The following is a 15433-nucleotide window of genomic DNA, read 5'->3' as shown; positions in this document are numbered from 1 at the left end:
AACCAAATCACATGCAGTCAAAATAAAATCCTCTTTAAGGTCTACAGACATCCAATCCTATTTATTTAGAAAGCACATTAAAAAAACAACAAAGTTTACCAAAGTGCTGTACATAGGGAAAATAACAAAATGAATACACAAAACACCCACACATCTAAAGTATATCTAAGTTTCATGGTTGTTACCCGGTGTGTGCTGCTGGCAGGTGGTCCTCCTCTGCCTGCACCTGGAAGCTGCTGCTGCATGTCTGCCACTACTCCTTTGGCCTTCGCCTGCTGCAGTGCCAGGAGCTTGGCCTGAGCAAGCAGTGTGGCCTTGTTGCGTGTGCCTGGCGGCCGTCCTCGACCTCTCTTCACCACCATGGGGCCGTTTGGGTTTACCATCTGCTTGGAGACAAGAACGGCAGAGATGAGCTGTGCCGTCACAAAGATTACATCCTTTAGATGTTACCAAGCAGCTTATTATTAAAGAAATGGAGGGGGGGGACAGGAAGTGACTCACAGCCACGTGGCAACCAGAGACTGCAGAAACCAACAACGTTCAACAAGACACAGTGATGCAAACCTGGCGGGTCCCAAGATATACTTTTCTGAACTATGAGGTGACCGCCGGTGAGAGCGCAGGATACCGTTTATTGACAAATGATAATGTGGAAAATATATTAGCATGCTACCAAGGCAACCACAGCCTGGAACGTCCACTACTGACCAACAAAGCTATGTGCGACAAGTAAATCTCTTCCTGTGTGGATGCCCCCTGAGGTTTAAGTGGTGACCGTAACCCTGTGTTCCTGAGAAAAAGGACTTTCTGGGGTTTTCTGATGTGTGCCAATAATGATGTTCTTCCACAACTGTTCTCACAGTATCCGTGCCCGCGAGCAGGCTAAGGACTGCTTGTGTTCAAGTAACTTAAATTACATCTGTGAGCGCCATTTTTTTTTTTTTTTCTTTCTGTGACTTGCCTGCGAGTACACATCATCATAAAGGGACCACTGATAGCCCAGACTTTGGAAGAGGATGGACGTGTGTGTCGGCAGAAATGAAATATTTAAGAGAGACTTGTAGAGGCCACAAAGAAGCTGGAGGGAGGAAGTGGCACAGTAGGAGGTAATGCTAGTGTTCCCCTGTTGAGTTCGCCTTCGATATATATAAATGCCAAATGACTCCAACTACATGAGAACCTCTGAGCAGACTTCAAATGGACTTCTAGCATCTATAATAGGACCCCCTGATCATCCGTCTCTGCATTGAGCATCATCGGTCCCTGAGGGTCAGTCACTGATGATGACTCAGCCCTCAGAGTGTTCAGTAAACTGCAGTGTTAGTCAAACACCAACACAGGGTTGTAGTTTCCAGGTCTGAAACAGGAAGTCAATGCAGAAGCAGCTCAAAACCTTTCCAAAGCTTTCAGACACTCAGTGTGTTCACGTCTTCACGTACGGTAGGAGAAAGAGCAGCAGGTGATGTCACCTTCTTCTCCTTGGGTTTGGGCCCTGGCTTTTTGCCTCTGGGAAGTGGTTTCCTCCCTCTGATCCCTCTGGGTTTCGTTGCCAGGGGGGTTTCTGGGACTTTGAATTCAGCTCCTCCTGCTCTGAGGTGCTCTTCATAAGGAAGCATCAGCCTGAGACACACAGAGAAAAACAAGGTTTACTACATGAATTTTGACATATGGACCCTTTTAGTCAAGGGTTAAGTTTTCAGTATTTGTGAGGGTCAGTGGTAGACTGCCCATCAGGAGCTCAGGGACATGTCAGTCAGTGTGAGCTCCATTACATCTGTCAGGCTATTTGAGAGTTGGGAATGTGGTGTAATTACTGTGAGGACAGATATTTACTATAAAGTATGTGACCTTTCTAAACATGGAAACCAGGACTCTCGCAATTCATTACTTGCAGGAGGGCTGCTGTGCTGTGAGACTTGAGGCTTCACAGAAGTGATGTTTCCTCTGAACATCCTGCTCTCTTGGCTATTCTAATGGCCAATTCATCCAAATCTCCAAAGCTGACTATATGCTTGACGGAAATAAGAAGCTCACAAAATACCGCAGCCTGGTTTTCCTTCTGTCCTCAGTTCTGGTTACAGACTCTCATTACCTCCCTTCACTCACGTTTTGACTGTAAATAATCAGACAAACAGTAAACAAAGATGAATCTGGTTGTTTTTCACGTCTGGATCACCTCTCGTAGTGTCTCCTGGTGCAGGTCGCAGCGCTGGTGCTGCCGGGGCATCCACCCAGCTCATTATAAACCACTTTCCACAGACGGTCTGTCGTCACCTGCCACACAAACACAAGCAGAACGATCAGATTCAACCCTCTGAGGCCCTCAGTGATTTTGAGAAATAACCCTCATGGAAAAAAAAAAATATCCAAGACTTTTTGATGTGTCAGCTGATTGTGTTGACTGCATGCATTAGGTTCTCAGTCGCCCAGGTCATGATAGCCTGAAGAGCTCAATCTGAACGCACCTATACTTCTTTTCAGGTTCTTGAAGATGTTTCACATCTCATCCAAAGGTGTGTTCAATTCTAACAGGAGAGTCCCAGGTATGAAACTCACAGGTGGTCCTGACAGTGTCAGACTCAACCTGTCATCACTGGCCAACTCCGAGGTACCAACTCCCACTAGAAGTTAAATACCTGGGACTCTCCATCAGCTGTTAGAATTGAAGACGCCTTTTTAATGTCGTCAAGAACCTGAAAAGAAGTCCGTGAGCCTTCAACTCTTGAGACTACTGTAAAGACTCTGGAAACGATTTTTCAGAAGTCAAAGGTCAGTAACATTTGATAGCTCAGAGTCTGGTGAGGACTTTGAGCTTTTTTAAAAATCAGTTCAGTGTCCCTGTAGTGTTTTAACTCAGGTAATTACACTTTGACCTTCAGATTAATCTATTGACCCTGAAGGAGGGGTCTGGGTCAAATGTAATATTTAAAATCTCTATACGGTACTTTCTATACGTTGACAATGCAGACACTTGTAAGAATCATAGTTTAAGTTATAAGGCTTTTTGTTCATTTTCCACCATTCAATCATGAAGTCCACTTGAAGACCTCGGCTGATGTAAGCCAGATTTTAATGCATTGTTAATAAGACTCCACTCTGCACCCTTACAAAGTTTTATCAGCATTAATTCAAAACCTTTTGAGCTATTGTGTTTACAGACAGAATGACACATATACACAAACGCTACCAAACACATAAGCTCCTCGATGGAGGCAATAAATACATGATTAGAAAGAAGGACAACTGATTTATAAATTTCATATTATTGGCAGTGGTTTCATCTACAAATACCTGAAGGAATTTTGGGGGGAGGGAATATTTTAAGACTTTTAAAAAAAAAAAAAAAATGAAAATGTCATTTGGAATAAAAATGCTGTTTCCTTTGTGATAATTATCAGAGGCTAGTTCATCTGTTTTAACAAGAATGTAAACAAACAAGAATTCAGCAGTGTGGGGTCAATGTGACCAGTCTCAAGGCTGCAAATTCTTCTTCACAGAGACAAATGAAGACAAACAGATTTTAGGCTATTTAAGCATCTGAAATAAGCTGGAGTTCATTTGAACTGCATGTTTTTATGGATCTCTCACTGCCACATGGTGTGTGTGTGTGTGTGTGTGTGTGTGTGTGTGTGTGTGTGTGTGTGTGTCACAGCTGAAATGATTACGTTATAGTGTGTGCAATTAGGGGTGTGACACACAGCATTGTTCAGAGGGTGAAATGAACAACTGAACAAGCCTTTTGTTGAGTTAAAACTGTCCCGCCCATTTCTTTCACAGTGAAGCTGCTTTAGCCACGCACTGATTTCCATATAAACTGCTGAGAAGTCAAACAAAAAAGATCTGGTTACAGGTCAAAGTTCAAGTTCAACTACAGTATCTGACGGTGCTTTGTCTCAAAATCATTTAACCTTCCAAAATTTACCTAAAATGTACCTAAAATTATAAAAAAAATAATAAAACAAAATGTGAACAAACAACTGATGTGACTTAATATCCAAAAGGTATTAACACTTCACCTGCATATTTTAACGTCCGTACTGCAGTTTTTCTCTGTGCGAAACAAACAGCGGTGGACGGAGCAGCTACAAAGTTCTCTTTTCTTCACTTGCTGATCAGGTGGTTGATGAAGTTACAGGGAAAAAAAAAAAAAAAAAAAAAAGCTGCTGTTTTGGACGCTAGAAAAACATTTACTTTTGCTCCACCTGAGCTCACCATCTCTATAACGGCTCCGCCCCTTTGTGCATGCACAGACAGACTGCACGTAAAACAGTTGCCTGCTGCTGCATCGCTAGTGCTAATAGCGGTGCTTGATAGCAATATGTCTATGGTTATAGCGATCTGTTCTGGGAGCTGAAGTAAAAAAAACAGTAACAGCTGAAATTCTCAGCAAGCCAGCACAACACACAAACAGAGCAGAGAGCGGTGGAGGTGTGGAAAAACATGTCAGCGATGATCCACTTAGTGCCAAAGGGAATCTGTCGCAGCCACGGAGGGGTTTTTTTTCCCCTAACGCCTCATCCACACTCCAGTCCAGTAGGTGGCGGTACCACAGCTCTAAGCTGGTTTGCCAACTGCTATTAAACCCACAGGAAGAAGATGACATTGACGGAGAACTGCAACGGTGCTAATATGGGTGAGACACTCCACTTACACGGAGACACTTGACCGCTGCAGAGTTTAAATGAAGCATCGAAGCAACAAATTGCTTCGATGATTTTTTACTCATGTTACTCGGGGAATCGTTGCAGCCCTGCTTATATGTAATACTACTTTGTACAATGAAATGTGTTAAATTTTACCAACCAGGTAAGTCATTAACAAGACATCTCTATTTAAAACAGCAGCCTGAGTTGGATGTTGGATGAATGAACACGGAGCCAAAATTAAATCTCTGCAAACCTGTGTGCTGCCCCCTGGTGGGAAATGTTTCTGTTGAAGTCTGCAGAGGGTAATTACAAAAGATACCTTTAAATGTTGACTGTGATGGGTTTTTTTAAACATTTACAGCGATGCTGATTTCATCCCTAGAAACAAACAATTCTTAGTTTTATTTATTTATTATTTTGTCCAGGCCGCAGTCACAAAAACACTGAACTCATGAAAAATGCCTTGTTTCAGGTGCCAACTAAGGTGACAAAGAGTTTCATCAGACGGTCAGCGCAATGGTCCATGTGAAGGTCATCTGTGAAAAATTTACATTACAATGCACCAACTGTGCCAGCGCCCCAGGTAGGCAATGCTTGGCTGTCGGGTCTCCAGTGTATAATCGAGGCCTAGTTTCTATTTGGAGTCCCCAGGCTGGTACACACAATTCAGCAAATATGAAACCTAAAACTAAAAAAAAAAAAAAAAGTATTTGGAGTTAGGGAGTTTCAGTTGAAAGAGTTGATGAAATAAAGTGAGTTATAATACATCAACGCTGGAAGACATTCCTCAAAAAAACTAAAATGAGCTGTAATCTCATTTTCAGCAGAGTCAGACCCGATCCTGCTCGCTGCTCTTCGGCAGGTTTGGTTTATTCTAAACCTAAACTCAGTCTTTTCTTTTCTTAGATTTCATTGATGTATTTTTCCTCACTATGAGCTAAAATGTGTGAAAGTAACGGCTTTCACTCCATTTCCAACATCTTTTATACTTTTTTTTCTTTAAAAAAATCCAGCTGTCACAGGCTCTGCAGTACACAAACACTGGATGCTGCCCCTCGGCAGGCTTCCAGAAGTAGGTGAATCGACCGCACATTCAAGACATTATGAGCTAAATAAGGATTTAAAAACAAATCGAATCATGCAAAGCTTCTCCAGTGGAGTCAAAAAATACAAATATAGAGCTTTTAATCTAACATTTTAACAGTTTGGGGAATTTGCTGGTTTCTGAGCAGAAACAGCATCTTGTCTTTATGCTGACCTAATCAGCTGCTCCTCGTAGTTTAACAGCACCTTCAGCAGGAGGACAGACTGTAACGTGAAGCGACTCACCTTCTTGTAGCCGCCGAGCCGTTTGACCACAGAGTACATGAGGAAGAGGTCGACTGAGGACGAAGCAGCGGCGAAACATCAGACATGCAAAGGAGACAAAAATTCAAACCAGGTGGTGAGAACACGAAACAGGAAGGATGTTCCTAAACAAACAAACTGAATAAAAAACGAAGCAGAGCATTTCACATCATCACAATCTCCCTCACAGATAAAACAAGACCTCCTGATGAAGCTCATTAATGACACACTTACCTCAAAGTACCTGAACCCATATAAACCATCATTCAACTACACAAAACTTTATTTAACATCCAGTAAACAAGATTTTCAGAGGTCTGTCTAATCTCTGCTGCCTCTTTGAAAATATTTTCAGTGCCAGGAAAAAAAAAAAAAAAAAAAAGTTAAAAAATGTCAAGATTTAACCGAAGAATCAAACTGGTGACCTTTCATCATTTCTCAAATGTCAGTGCAGCCAGGTTAGATTCAACCCTGAGAGGAAGAAAGGCAGGAACAAAGAAAGAAAAAAGGAAATGAGGAATGAGAGAAGAAAAAAAGTAGTTTGGATGGAAGAAGGAAATAAAGAAATAGGGAAAAAATGAAAAATGGGAGGAGAGATGAAAGAAGGGAATGGATAAGTAGGAAGAAAGAATGAATAAAAAGGGGACGAGGGAAAGACCAAAGGAAAGGGAAAGGGAAGGAAAAACGGATGGAGGGAAGGAAAGAAGAAAGAGGGAAAGGGGAGAAAGAAAAGGAAGACAGGATGGGATGTAGGAAGCAGGGAAAGAAAGCAGAAAAGAAAGACAAAAGGAAAGGGCAGGAAGGAAGGATGAAGAAAAAAGGACTGAGAAAAACAAAACAAAACTACAGGACACGAAAAAAGAAAGAAGAAAAAGTGCCAAAGAAGAAGAGTGATCAGCACTCACTCTTCTTGAAGCCCAGGTTGGGGACTTTGTGGATGGGCGAGCCTTGGCGGTCCATGAAGGCGAACAGCTGATCCAGGAAGAGCTGCTCTTCAGGGTGGGGAAGCCAGCCGCCGTCACAGCCGACCTCCACGCTGCCCATGACGTTCTCCTGAGAACATCACCAGCACACTGCGAGTTGATTTTGGTGGCCGGAAACTGAACTTCTTAACTAATTTTCACACACTGGAGGCTTTTCTGCACTTCTCACATAATCTAGATTCAGGACTGACGGTATGTGTGGCAGCATGGCCACCATGAGAGAGCCTTCATAAGTTATACACATTCAGCCAAACTGTCAGTGAAGGGAAAACAATGCTGGAATAGTTATGGATTATAATTAAGGAGTGCTCACAAATGTCATGTTTTTAAACCCACCAGCTCAGCAATTTTATTTTGCATGTGTTTGTTTTATGACTGCATCATAAACAATCAGGTTTATTATTTCACAGCTTCATGGACATAAAATCTGGCCTGTCTACATTTTCTACTTTTATATTTGATGCTCATTAACATGCTCTGCCCGTGTTAAATAAACAAACTAGAGTTAGAAAAAACCTGCCTCTACACGGGAACATGAATTCATACAAAGTACCGACAAAGCTTTTGGTGCACATGTACACTGAAACAATGCGTGGTTGACACAAAACCCTACAGCACGCTTAGACCTGCCTCACAAGCATCTAGATGTGTCTAATAACTCTAAGTGTCTAATACACTGCAGTGCACGTCTCTGACGCAGGCGTTTATGTAACAATGCGGCCAATTTGTGTCCAAATATGTGAAACGTTTGTGTTTTGATTCTAATCTCACAGCTCTGCGGTAGGAAATCTAGTTCCTGAAATAATTTAATTTCACTTTCAGTAAATGATGAAACTTTCAGGCAAATTTGCACGTGAAACAGCCGAGTTTGTAGTTCAGGAGGGATCCTAACCATCTAAAACAGAGTGTTAATTCAGACTGAAGCATCAGGGTTCTCTTTTTGGGGGGAGGGGGGGCTGGTACACTTACAGTAAACAGTAAGATTGTGTTACTTTGAATGAATAAATAAATATCAGTGCATTTCCTGTTGCTTGGATCCATTTTATGATCACAAATGTCCTTTTATGACAAACATGAGCAGGAAGGGGAAGAGCAGCCTGTAGGTTAAACTCTGACCACAGAGCTTTAAAAAGATTCAGCCACAGAGATGAGCTGATCATACAAACCTTCATCCTCTCGATCCAGGACTCTGATTGGCTGGAGTTTGGCGAGTCTTTGCTGTCGCGGCCTCTCCTCTTACGAGGTCGTCCTCGAAGACTGAGAGATGGACACCCTGCAGAGAAAACGAAAACAAAAATGTGTAAACATTTAAAGAAGAAAGGCCGATAAAGATATCTCAGGAGGCCTCCGGGATCCACACGGTGTTTGCTTGAGCTGAGTTTTGGGAGGAATTTACATACGAAGGCTTAAAAATCAGAAAGCTTTGAGCCACTCTCTTTTAAAGGGTGACAGCAAACTTCCACCCGGAGTAAAAATGGAAAAATGGGAATCTTCAAACAAGGCTGTGGTGGTCTAAAAGGTTCAGAGGATGGCGCTGTTTTGGGATAAATGCCCGACTTAAAGCAGAGTGCAAAACACACAAGAAAAAGCACCGAGGGGGAAAACAAAGCAGGTTCAGCATACTCAGGTTATCTGGTTAGTCTAACATCAGAAATCAGGCTAAGCTCCACATGAAGGTGGTTCTGGGTTTATTAACACAACTACAAACACAGGACTGACTGAGCAACTGACAGCAGACGAGCGCACACGAGAGCTCAAACACAAAACACACCAAAACCAGCACCGAGCAGCAGCGTGAGCAGGAAAATGCCAGATTGTGTAGGTTAACAGACTTTTCAGGATCACATGTGAACTGGATCCGGAGCTCCTGCCTATAATCACAGTGTAACGCTTTCAGTTGACGCGCTGGTTTAATTCTTTCAGCTGCAGCTCCGGTGATGTTTAACGGTCTGAGAGCACCGAACCAAACAGGCGTGATCGTAATGAGACTTTTCTGTAACACAGCAGTCTAACATTACTAAACTCAGTAATTACACTGCAGTTATGTCATTACTTGCATTAAAAAGGTTAAAAAGATCTACAAAATGGAGAGAAAGAAAGAAGATAAACAATCAGCTGATGTCAGTTCATGCTCAGGAAGGACGGCGGCGGTGGAGCAGCGGATGGATGCTGATGCAAAGCTAGCAAAGAACCCAGAGCAATGCTATAGCTGAGCATCAGCCGACCCCAGCCCAGCAGCCACAGCCTTATCTTCAGCAGGTAACAGAAGCAGGAATGACATCACCATCATGCATGCTCCACTGTCCCTCCTCTGCACATGCCCAAACCATCTGAGCCTGAACTGTGCCTCTGATGTACTCACTGCTAAATCCTGTCTATCCCGGTCACTCCCAATGAAGATCTAAACGGCTTCAACTCTTCAACAGGTTCCACCTGAAGTTACCCCTCTAAACCCCTAATCCTGCTTCACAGTGCACCCCTCAGGAGTACAAACACAATAGAAAAAAGGGTTTCCCTGTATATAGTGTTTTGATGTGTGTGTATATGTGTGTATATGTAAATGTGTGTATTGACATTGATATATATATATTTTATGTATATAGTGCTTATGTATGTGTGTATAGTTTTTTCTATTCTATTCTAGTTCATTTGTTTTTTACTCATCCTTTTCATTTTTCTCTATACTGAGCTGCTGTAATGCGCAAATTTCCCCGTCGTGGGATCATTAAAGTTTTATCTTATCTTATAAAGCCAAAAGCTTCCTTTTGGCCAACTTTCAGAAGCACACTGGGATGTGAACTGGAGGTCCAGGGAGTGACGTGAAACACTTGTGTTTTGTTAATATGTCCTAAAATTGTGTTTTTCTTCTTCTAAAGCAGAAACTATTTACAGCTGCCTAAATCTGACATTAAAAAAATATATATATATAGTAAATCTGCAGTGCTTACAAAGACTCAAACCTATATAACTCTATGGGTTTAAATCCAACCACATTTGATGGTGTGCCAGTTTATCTAACCTTCATATCACCTAAAAACAGCTTGTTATGGCCTGTTATCACTACTTTGTCTGCCTGCAGGGCACTGCAAAAACAGAGCTCAGGAGTCTCAAGTTTCCAGCAGGTGGCAGTGTTTTGCAGGCAAACAGGAAGCTCTACTGCGGAAGGAAGTGATGTTTTCATGTCAAAGGGCTTTTAAAGACAAAGTGTGCAAGTTTAATTATACACACAAAAATTGTTTCATCTCTCAGTGAAAGGTCCAAACTTTGTAAGGTTCATTTCAGCAGCAGGAAAATTCAAACAATTCTGAAATTTCAGCCAAAGGCCCGTTTTCTCTTGGTTTTAATCTGCAGACCACAAACTGTGGCAGCAGATTTTATCATGAACATTTGACACTCACTGAACTGCCAGGAGAAGCTGGCGCTGCTCTCCAGCGTGGGGTGGTTGAAGGTGTCCCTGCAATACATAACTCGGGTGTTGGGCATAACCTTGATGCCGCCCAGAGCCAGCAGGTGGGGGTCCTGCAGCGTGGGTCCCCTTGCTCTGTCCTGGATGCGGCGCTGCAGCGAGCGGAAGCGGCAGTACTGCGGGTAGCTGATCACTTTCACACTCTGATGATGCTCCACCGGGCCATCTGAGAAGAGGAGACACATGGGGTCATTGCAGTGGGTCCCCAAATTTTACTTTAATCACATAAGATGTGTCTCCCAGCTCTGAGCATCTCTGTATACATGACAAACACGAGTATCCTGGTTACTGATTACTGCTCACGCAGGCGCCTGTGGTGTTTGCAAACACAAGGCGGCACGTTTGAGACATTTAATTTGATGTTCTCCTGTAGCAGTTATCCTTAAGCACATCTGATTTGTTTGGGAAACCACAATCATGTTACAGTGCAGCTTTTCCACCACTGAAATTACAAAGAAGATTAAACTGAGTTTTTCTGCTGCTGTTGTTTGTGTGTGCAGGTAGTCAGCAGCATTCATAAGCATGCAAACAGCGTCCTTTCTCAGGACTCCAGGACAAAGATTAAAAATCTCCTTTTCAATGACCTGACCTGACCAAGTGGGCAGCAGACACAGGCATGAACAATAAACAGTAAAAGATAAAAGGACAGAATGGGAACGGATTCAAAGTCATTTCACTGAACCTGAACTCCCCCCACAGTATCCAGCTCTGACAGTTTCACCTCCCCCTGTAAATTATTCCATGAAAACTAAGACAGCACATATATATATATATACATATATCTATATATAGATATATATATCTACATATAGATATATATATATATCTATATATAGATATATATAGATAGATATAGATATATATATATAGATATCTTCCACAGCCACTAATAAGATGTAAAGCACAATGATATTAAATGTCTTTAGACAGGTTTCTTCATCAAGTGTTTCCTCACCTGGAGAGAAGAACAAGATTTATTCTTTTTAAAAAAGTCAAGCGTTCTAATGCACATTTAAAAACAAATGCTGGTCTACAATAATGCTTGAATATTTATTAGTTTTGATCATTTCAATTTCAACCCCGATTTTTCAGCATTTAACACCAAGTTAAACTGAGTTAAATTTGGTTAAATATCAAAGAGTGACTGCAGGAAATCAAAGGTTTGTAATACTGAAGACCTAAAGATCACTGTGTCTGAATAAAAATGGATTGCAGTATATGATATTATTTATGTACATGGAAAAGAGCAGTGGTCCTAGTGTGGAGCCCTGAGAAACACCTTTGGATACAGGAAGTAAAAAGGAAGATGATCCACAAGAAAGACCAAAGAAAGTAAAGAGATTACTTTGAGCTCAAAGACAAAGAAACACATTCAGGTTTCTTGGAATCAGGATAAAATGTTTAGACGTGTATAAAAAACAATTATTCAGGGCCGATTTATAGTTTCATGCAGCGTTTCTCCATATACATCCCTGTTTCTTATATAGTGATGGCCAAATTTTATTTACATTTCAGTTTATATTTAAACACTTCCTCCATTCTGTTCGCCTTTTCAGTTAATATGAAGCTAAAAACCACGACACTGAATCCATCAGTTAAACAATGATTTCAATAATTACTTCTGTTCTTTTACTGCTGCTTTAGCTGCGTCAGGGCACACTAATCTTTGAGATTAAAAGCAGCTTAAATGGGGAGGCTGAAACGTGTACAGGAGTGTGCCTGGCACCATTTGAACACTGACAAACTGACTCTAGTACAGATCTGCAGCTAGACTGACAGTTTCTGGTGTTTCTTACTATCAGTTTTGTCTCTGAGCGGCTCACCGCTTTTGTCCGTCGTGCCGTTGCTGCCGTCACTGCTCTGTGGAGGTTTGAGGAGGCCATTGGTCCCGCAGGGCACCGTCTTTGGGATGCTGCTCCAACCTGCTGGCTGTGCACACGACCATTGCACCAGGTCCTCCACCCGCACCACCATCTTCCTGGACACTGCCAGAACTTCATCCTGATCAGACACAAAGAAGATTCAATGCTAAAGTACTTATGGACTTTAAACTTTCCTTAATCAACCATTTAACACTCAACAAGCTGACACTGAGTTCATGTACTTTGAATGCCTTCAACCTAGATTAAACAAGAAATTCAAGCCGAACGTCAGTAAAATACCCCCACCCCCCCAACCTCAGTTTGATTATACCACTGCTTTAAACATTGCTCTACAGCACCTGTCTGTCACCTGCCCATTTGTATTCAAACATGCAGGCAAACAGTGAGCTGAACATGGGCAAATAGAAGGAAATGCCTCAACTGGTTTGTCTCTGGAGTTAACATTTACATGAGAACATAAAAAAAGGCCCTGCAGAGAGAGAGATAAGACTGAGTCAGTTTAAGCAAAACTTTAAAGCTGAGTTTCACGTAAGACAACCAATTTGAACTAAAAAAGGAGAAACCCTTCAAAATGCTTCTCTCCATTAAAAAAAAAAAAAAAAAAAAGAGGATTTAATGTTTGTTTGAGGCGGTGATTTAACACAGAGTGCATCCTTGAATGTCTGCCTTCCACTACAACTTCATAAGATTTTTCATATTAATACCTGACAGGCGGCATCACCTCGCCTTTCTATCCAGCTGAGATCCAGTTTTCTCTCTCGTCTTTGTGTCAAACTATCAAAGGAGCTTTAATGGACATGAGTGCTAACAAACTGCTGGATTTTTAACCACAGCTCCCCTGGTTCTGTGACAGGTCAGCTTTTCATGTTTGTCTTGGCATTTACTGTTGCTGCTCAGAGACACGTGATGATATGCAACAAAGTGACGCAACACCTGAAAATGAAAGAGGAAGTTTATTATGACCGGCAGAAGTCTGATGCCTTTATGCTTCTGTGAATAATACACAGGTTCTCCCTTCTGCTGGATTTAATGTTTTTTTTTGAGTCTATTTAACGTAAAGCACTCGGGTAAAGGATTGTGAAGGATTGCTGCATTTGTTGGTCGCACTTTGCTTGACTCTGATGGTGCCGTCAGTGATCATAAACATCCATAATGTTTCATTTGATCTACTGTGTCACCTTTAGTGAAAAGCTGACTTAGACATCTTTATGTGCCTAGATGGCAACTATCTGCCATACACACAAAATACCAACTTTAAGCCTTTTTTAAATGCACTACTCCAGTTGTATAAAATTCACCCCTGTATAGTTGTTATGAAGGGGTAAAAATCTGTTTTTGTATCAGGCTGTGAACACATTCACTTCTGCTGTAAATTAGGACATTTTAAAGTTGCTGTTAGAACCTCAAGTGGACATTAGAGGACCTGTACCAAATCAAACATTTAGATCATCAGTAAGATTTCCATACCGGATCGGTCAAAGCCAGGGTTAACAGCATAGGAGCAACATAGCAGGGTTCCAGTAGAAACGTACTACTGCTGGCTGAAGCCCGGGGGAGGGGCACGCATGTTTACAGGCAGCGAGAGAAAGATTCATAGATGCAGTGAAGGAGGACATGCAGAGAGCTGTTGTGCCAAGAGGAGGATGCAAGGATAGGGTGAGATGGAGGCAGATGATGCACGGTCACATGGAGAGGGAGGATGAGGAGGAGATGAAGAAAAATGCACTACTGCAGTTAAAGAGAAAAAAACAAAAAAAAACAAAACAGAAACATCGATTTCACAGCTGGTTTCTCACCGCCGATACAACACTCAGGCTGTACAATCTGTATACCAACAAACCAAAAGTTATGAAACTCTCATTCCCAGTTAGCTTAGTTAATAAACTCTAGACCGGACTACAATCATTATTTTCAGAAGAACTCTTGGGACAGATTAAAATGATGGCCATTTGTCTGCTGAGGAGAAAAGAGCTTCCCATCCTTTCCATTAAATATACACTTTAACAGTCTTTGCATATAATCTTGAAACTTGGTTAAAAAGCAACCCAACCTGTCCTCATATCTTGTCCCCGTGTCTGCTCTAATTTGGTTTTTGCCCTAAATACATTTTAACTTCCAGGACAAACTAGTTGATAATTTCCTATATGAAAAAAAAAAAAAAAAAAAAAAAAAAAAAAAGCTTACAAGGGCATTTATTGGGTTAAGTTTTTAAACCTTACAGAATTAACTAAAGCTATCAGAAAAATATGAAAAGAGATGCACCAAAACACCTATGTACAGTTTTGAAGAGATACCAACTGAAATTAAAATGGGGCCGGACCGTACTTTCATGTACTAACAGTTTATACCACAGGTGCAGTGGTGTGTAACATTTTTATTTCATTTAAAAATTTCAACCTGCAGGTAAAACTGCTCACAGACCGCAGAGTCACAGTCTTATCTGGGATGAGACACAGGAAGGGCTGGCAGTGGCTTTCAAAATAAAACAGAGGAACTAGTAAATGCTTGGATGAGCTGTGAAAGTCAATTTTAACATCAACATTTTCCTAAACTTAACCATGCTGCACCTGAAAAAAGAAAACAAAAATGAAATCAGTCAGATGAATCAAATTATAAAAAAAGAAACAGGAAAAAAGAAATAAAACAAATGCAAGTATAAAAATCTGCAGCAGCATCAGAAATAAACAGCCATCAGGTATCACAACACAGCCAGCACAAACACTGTAATGAGAGCAGCAAATTAAAGAAAATACCTCCCCGTTTCCCTCTGGGTTTGAATATAACACAGAAGCTTAATTAAAAGCAGACCTGTGATGCTATTTTAACCTCAAATCAAGGAGGACACAAACAAATGGGATGTTTCTGCTGATCTGGCAGCAGTAAAAAAAACTAGTTTGCTCTGCAGACGTGCTGGACTTTATGCAAATGAGGCCAACTGCAGCTCATTTACATGTGAAGTCTCCCCTTTTCATTGAATAGAAGAAGCCAACAAACATCTGAGTCACCGATCACCCAGTCTGCAGCGGAGGGGTCGCTGCAGAGGCCTCCTCCCATTCCAGTTTGTCAGCTGTGATCTTGTTGTGTCCTTCAGGCACTCACAAAAGAGCC

The 15433-nt window shown here is 41.5% G+C and overlaps 1 protein-coding gene across 3 annotated transcripts in view; it reads right to left on the bottom strand.

The window, feature by feature from the left end:
* The window catches only part of LOC115792498 (AT-rich interactive domain-containing protein 5B), a 51726-nt gene that overhangs the window by 4884 nt on the left and 31409 nt on the right, over positions 1-15433 (bottom strand). The window contains exons 4-11 of one of the 3 annotated variants that reach the window (XM_030747055.1): positions 12239-12443; positions 10375-10608; positions 8143-8249; positions 6899-7046; positions 5976-6028; positions 2177-2274; positions 1440-1620; positions 186-383 (exon numbers count right to left, since the gene is read on the bottom strand). In XM_030747055.1, coding sequence (XP_030602915.1) covers positions 186-383; positions 1440-1620; positions 2177-2274; positions 5976-6028; positions 6899-7046; positions 8143-8249; positions 10375-10608; positions 12239-12443 — 1224 coding nt within the window. The remainder of the gene's footprint in view (positions 1-185; positions 384-1439; positions 1621-2176; positions 2275-5975; positions 6029-6898; positions 7047-8142; positions 8250-10374; positions 10609-12238; positions 12444-15433) is intronic. The other 2 variants (XM_030747057.1, XM_030747056.1) reach the window with 2 other exon arrangements.

Source organism: Archocentrus centrarchus, chromosome 14, assembly GCF_007364275.1.
Source record: "Archocentrus centrarchus isolate MPI-CPG fArcCen1 chromosome 14, fArcCen1, whole genome shotgun sequence".
NCBI classification, from domain to species: domain Eukaryota; kingdom Metazoa; phylum Chordata; class Actinopteri; order Cichliformes; family Cichlidae; genus Archocentrus; species Archocentrus centrarchus.
Note: the sequence above shows the minus strand (reverse complement) of the source record. Positions and strands in the feature narration are given on the sequence as shown.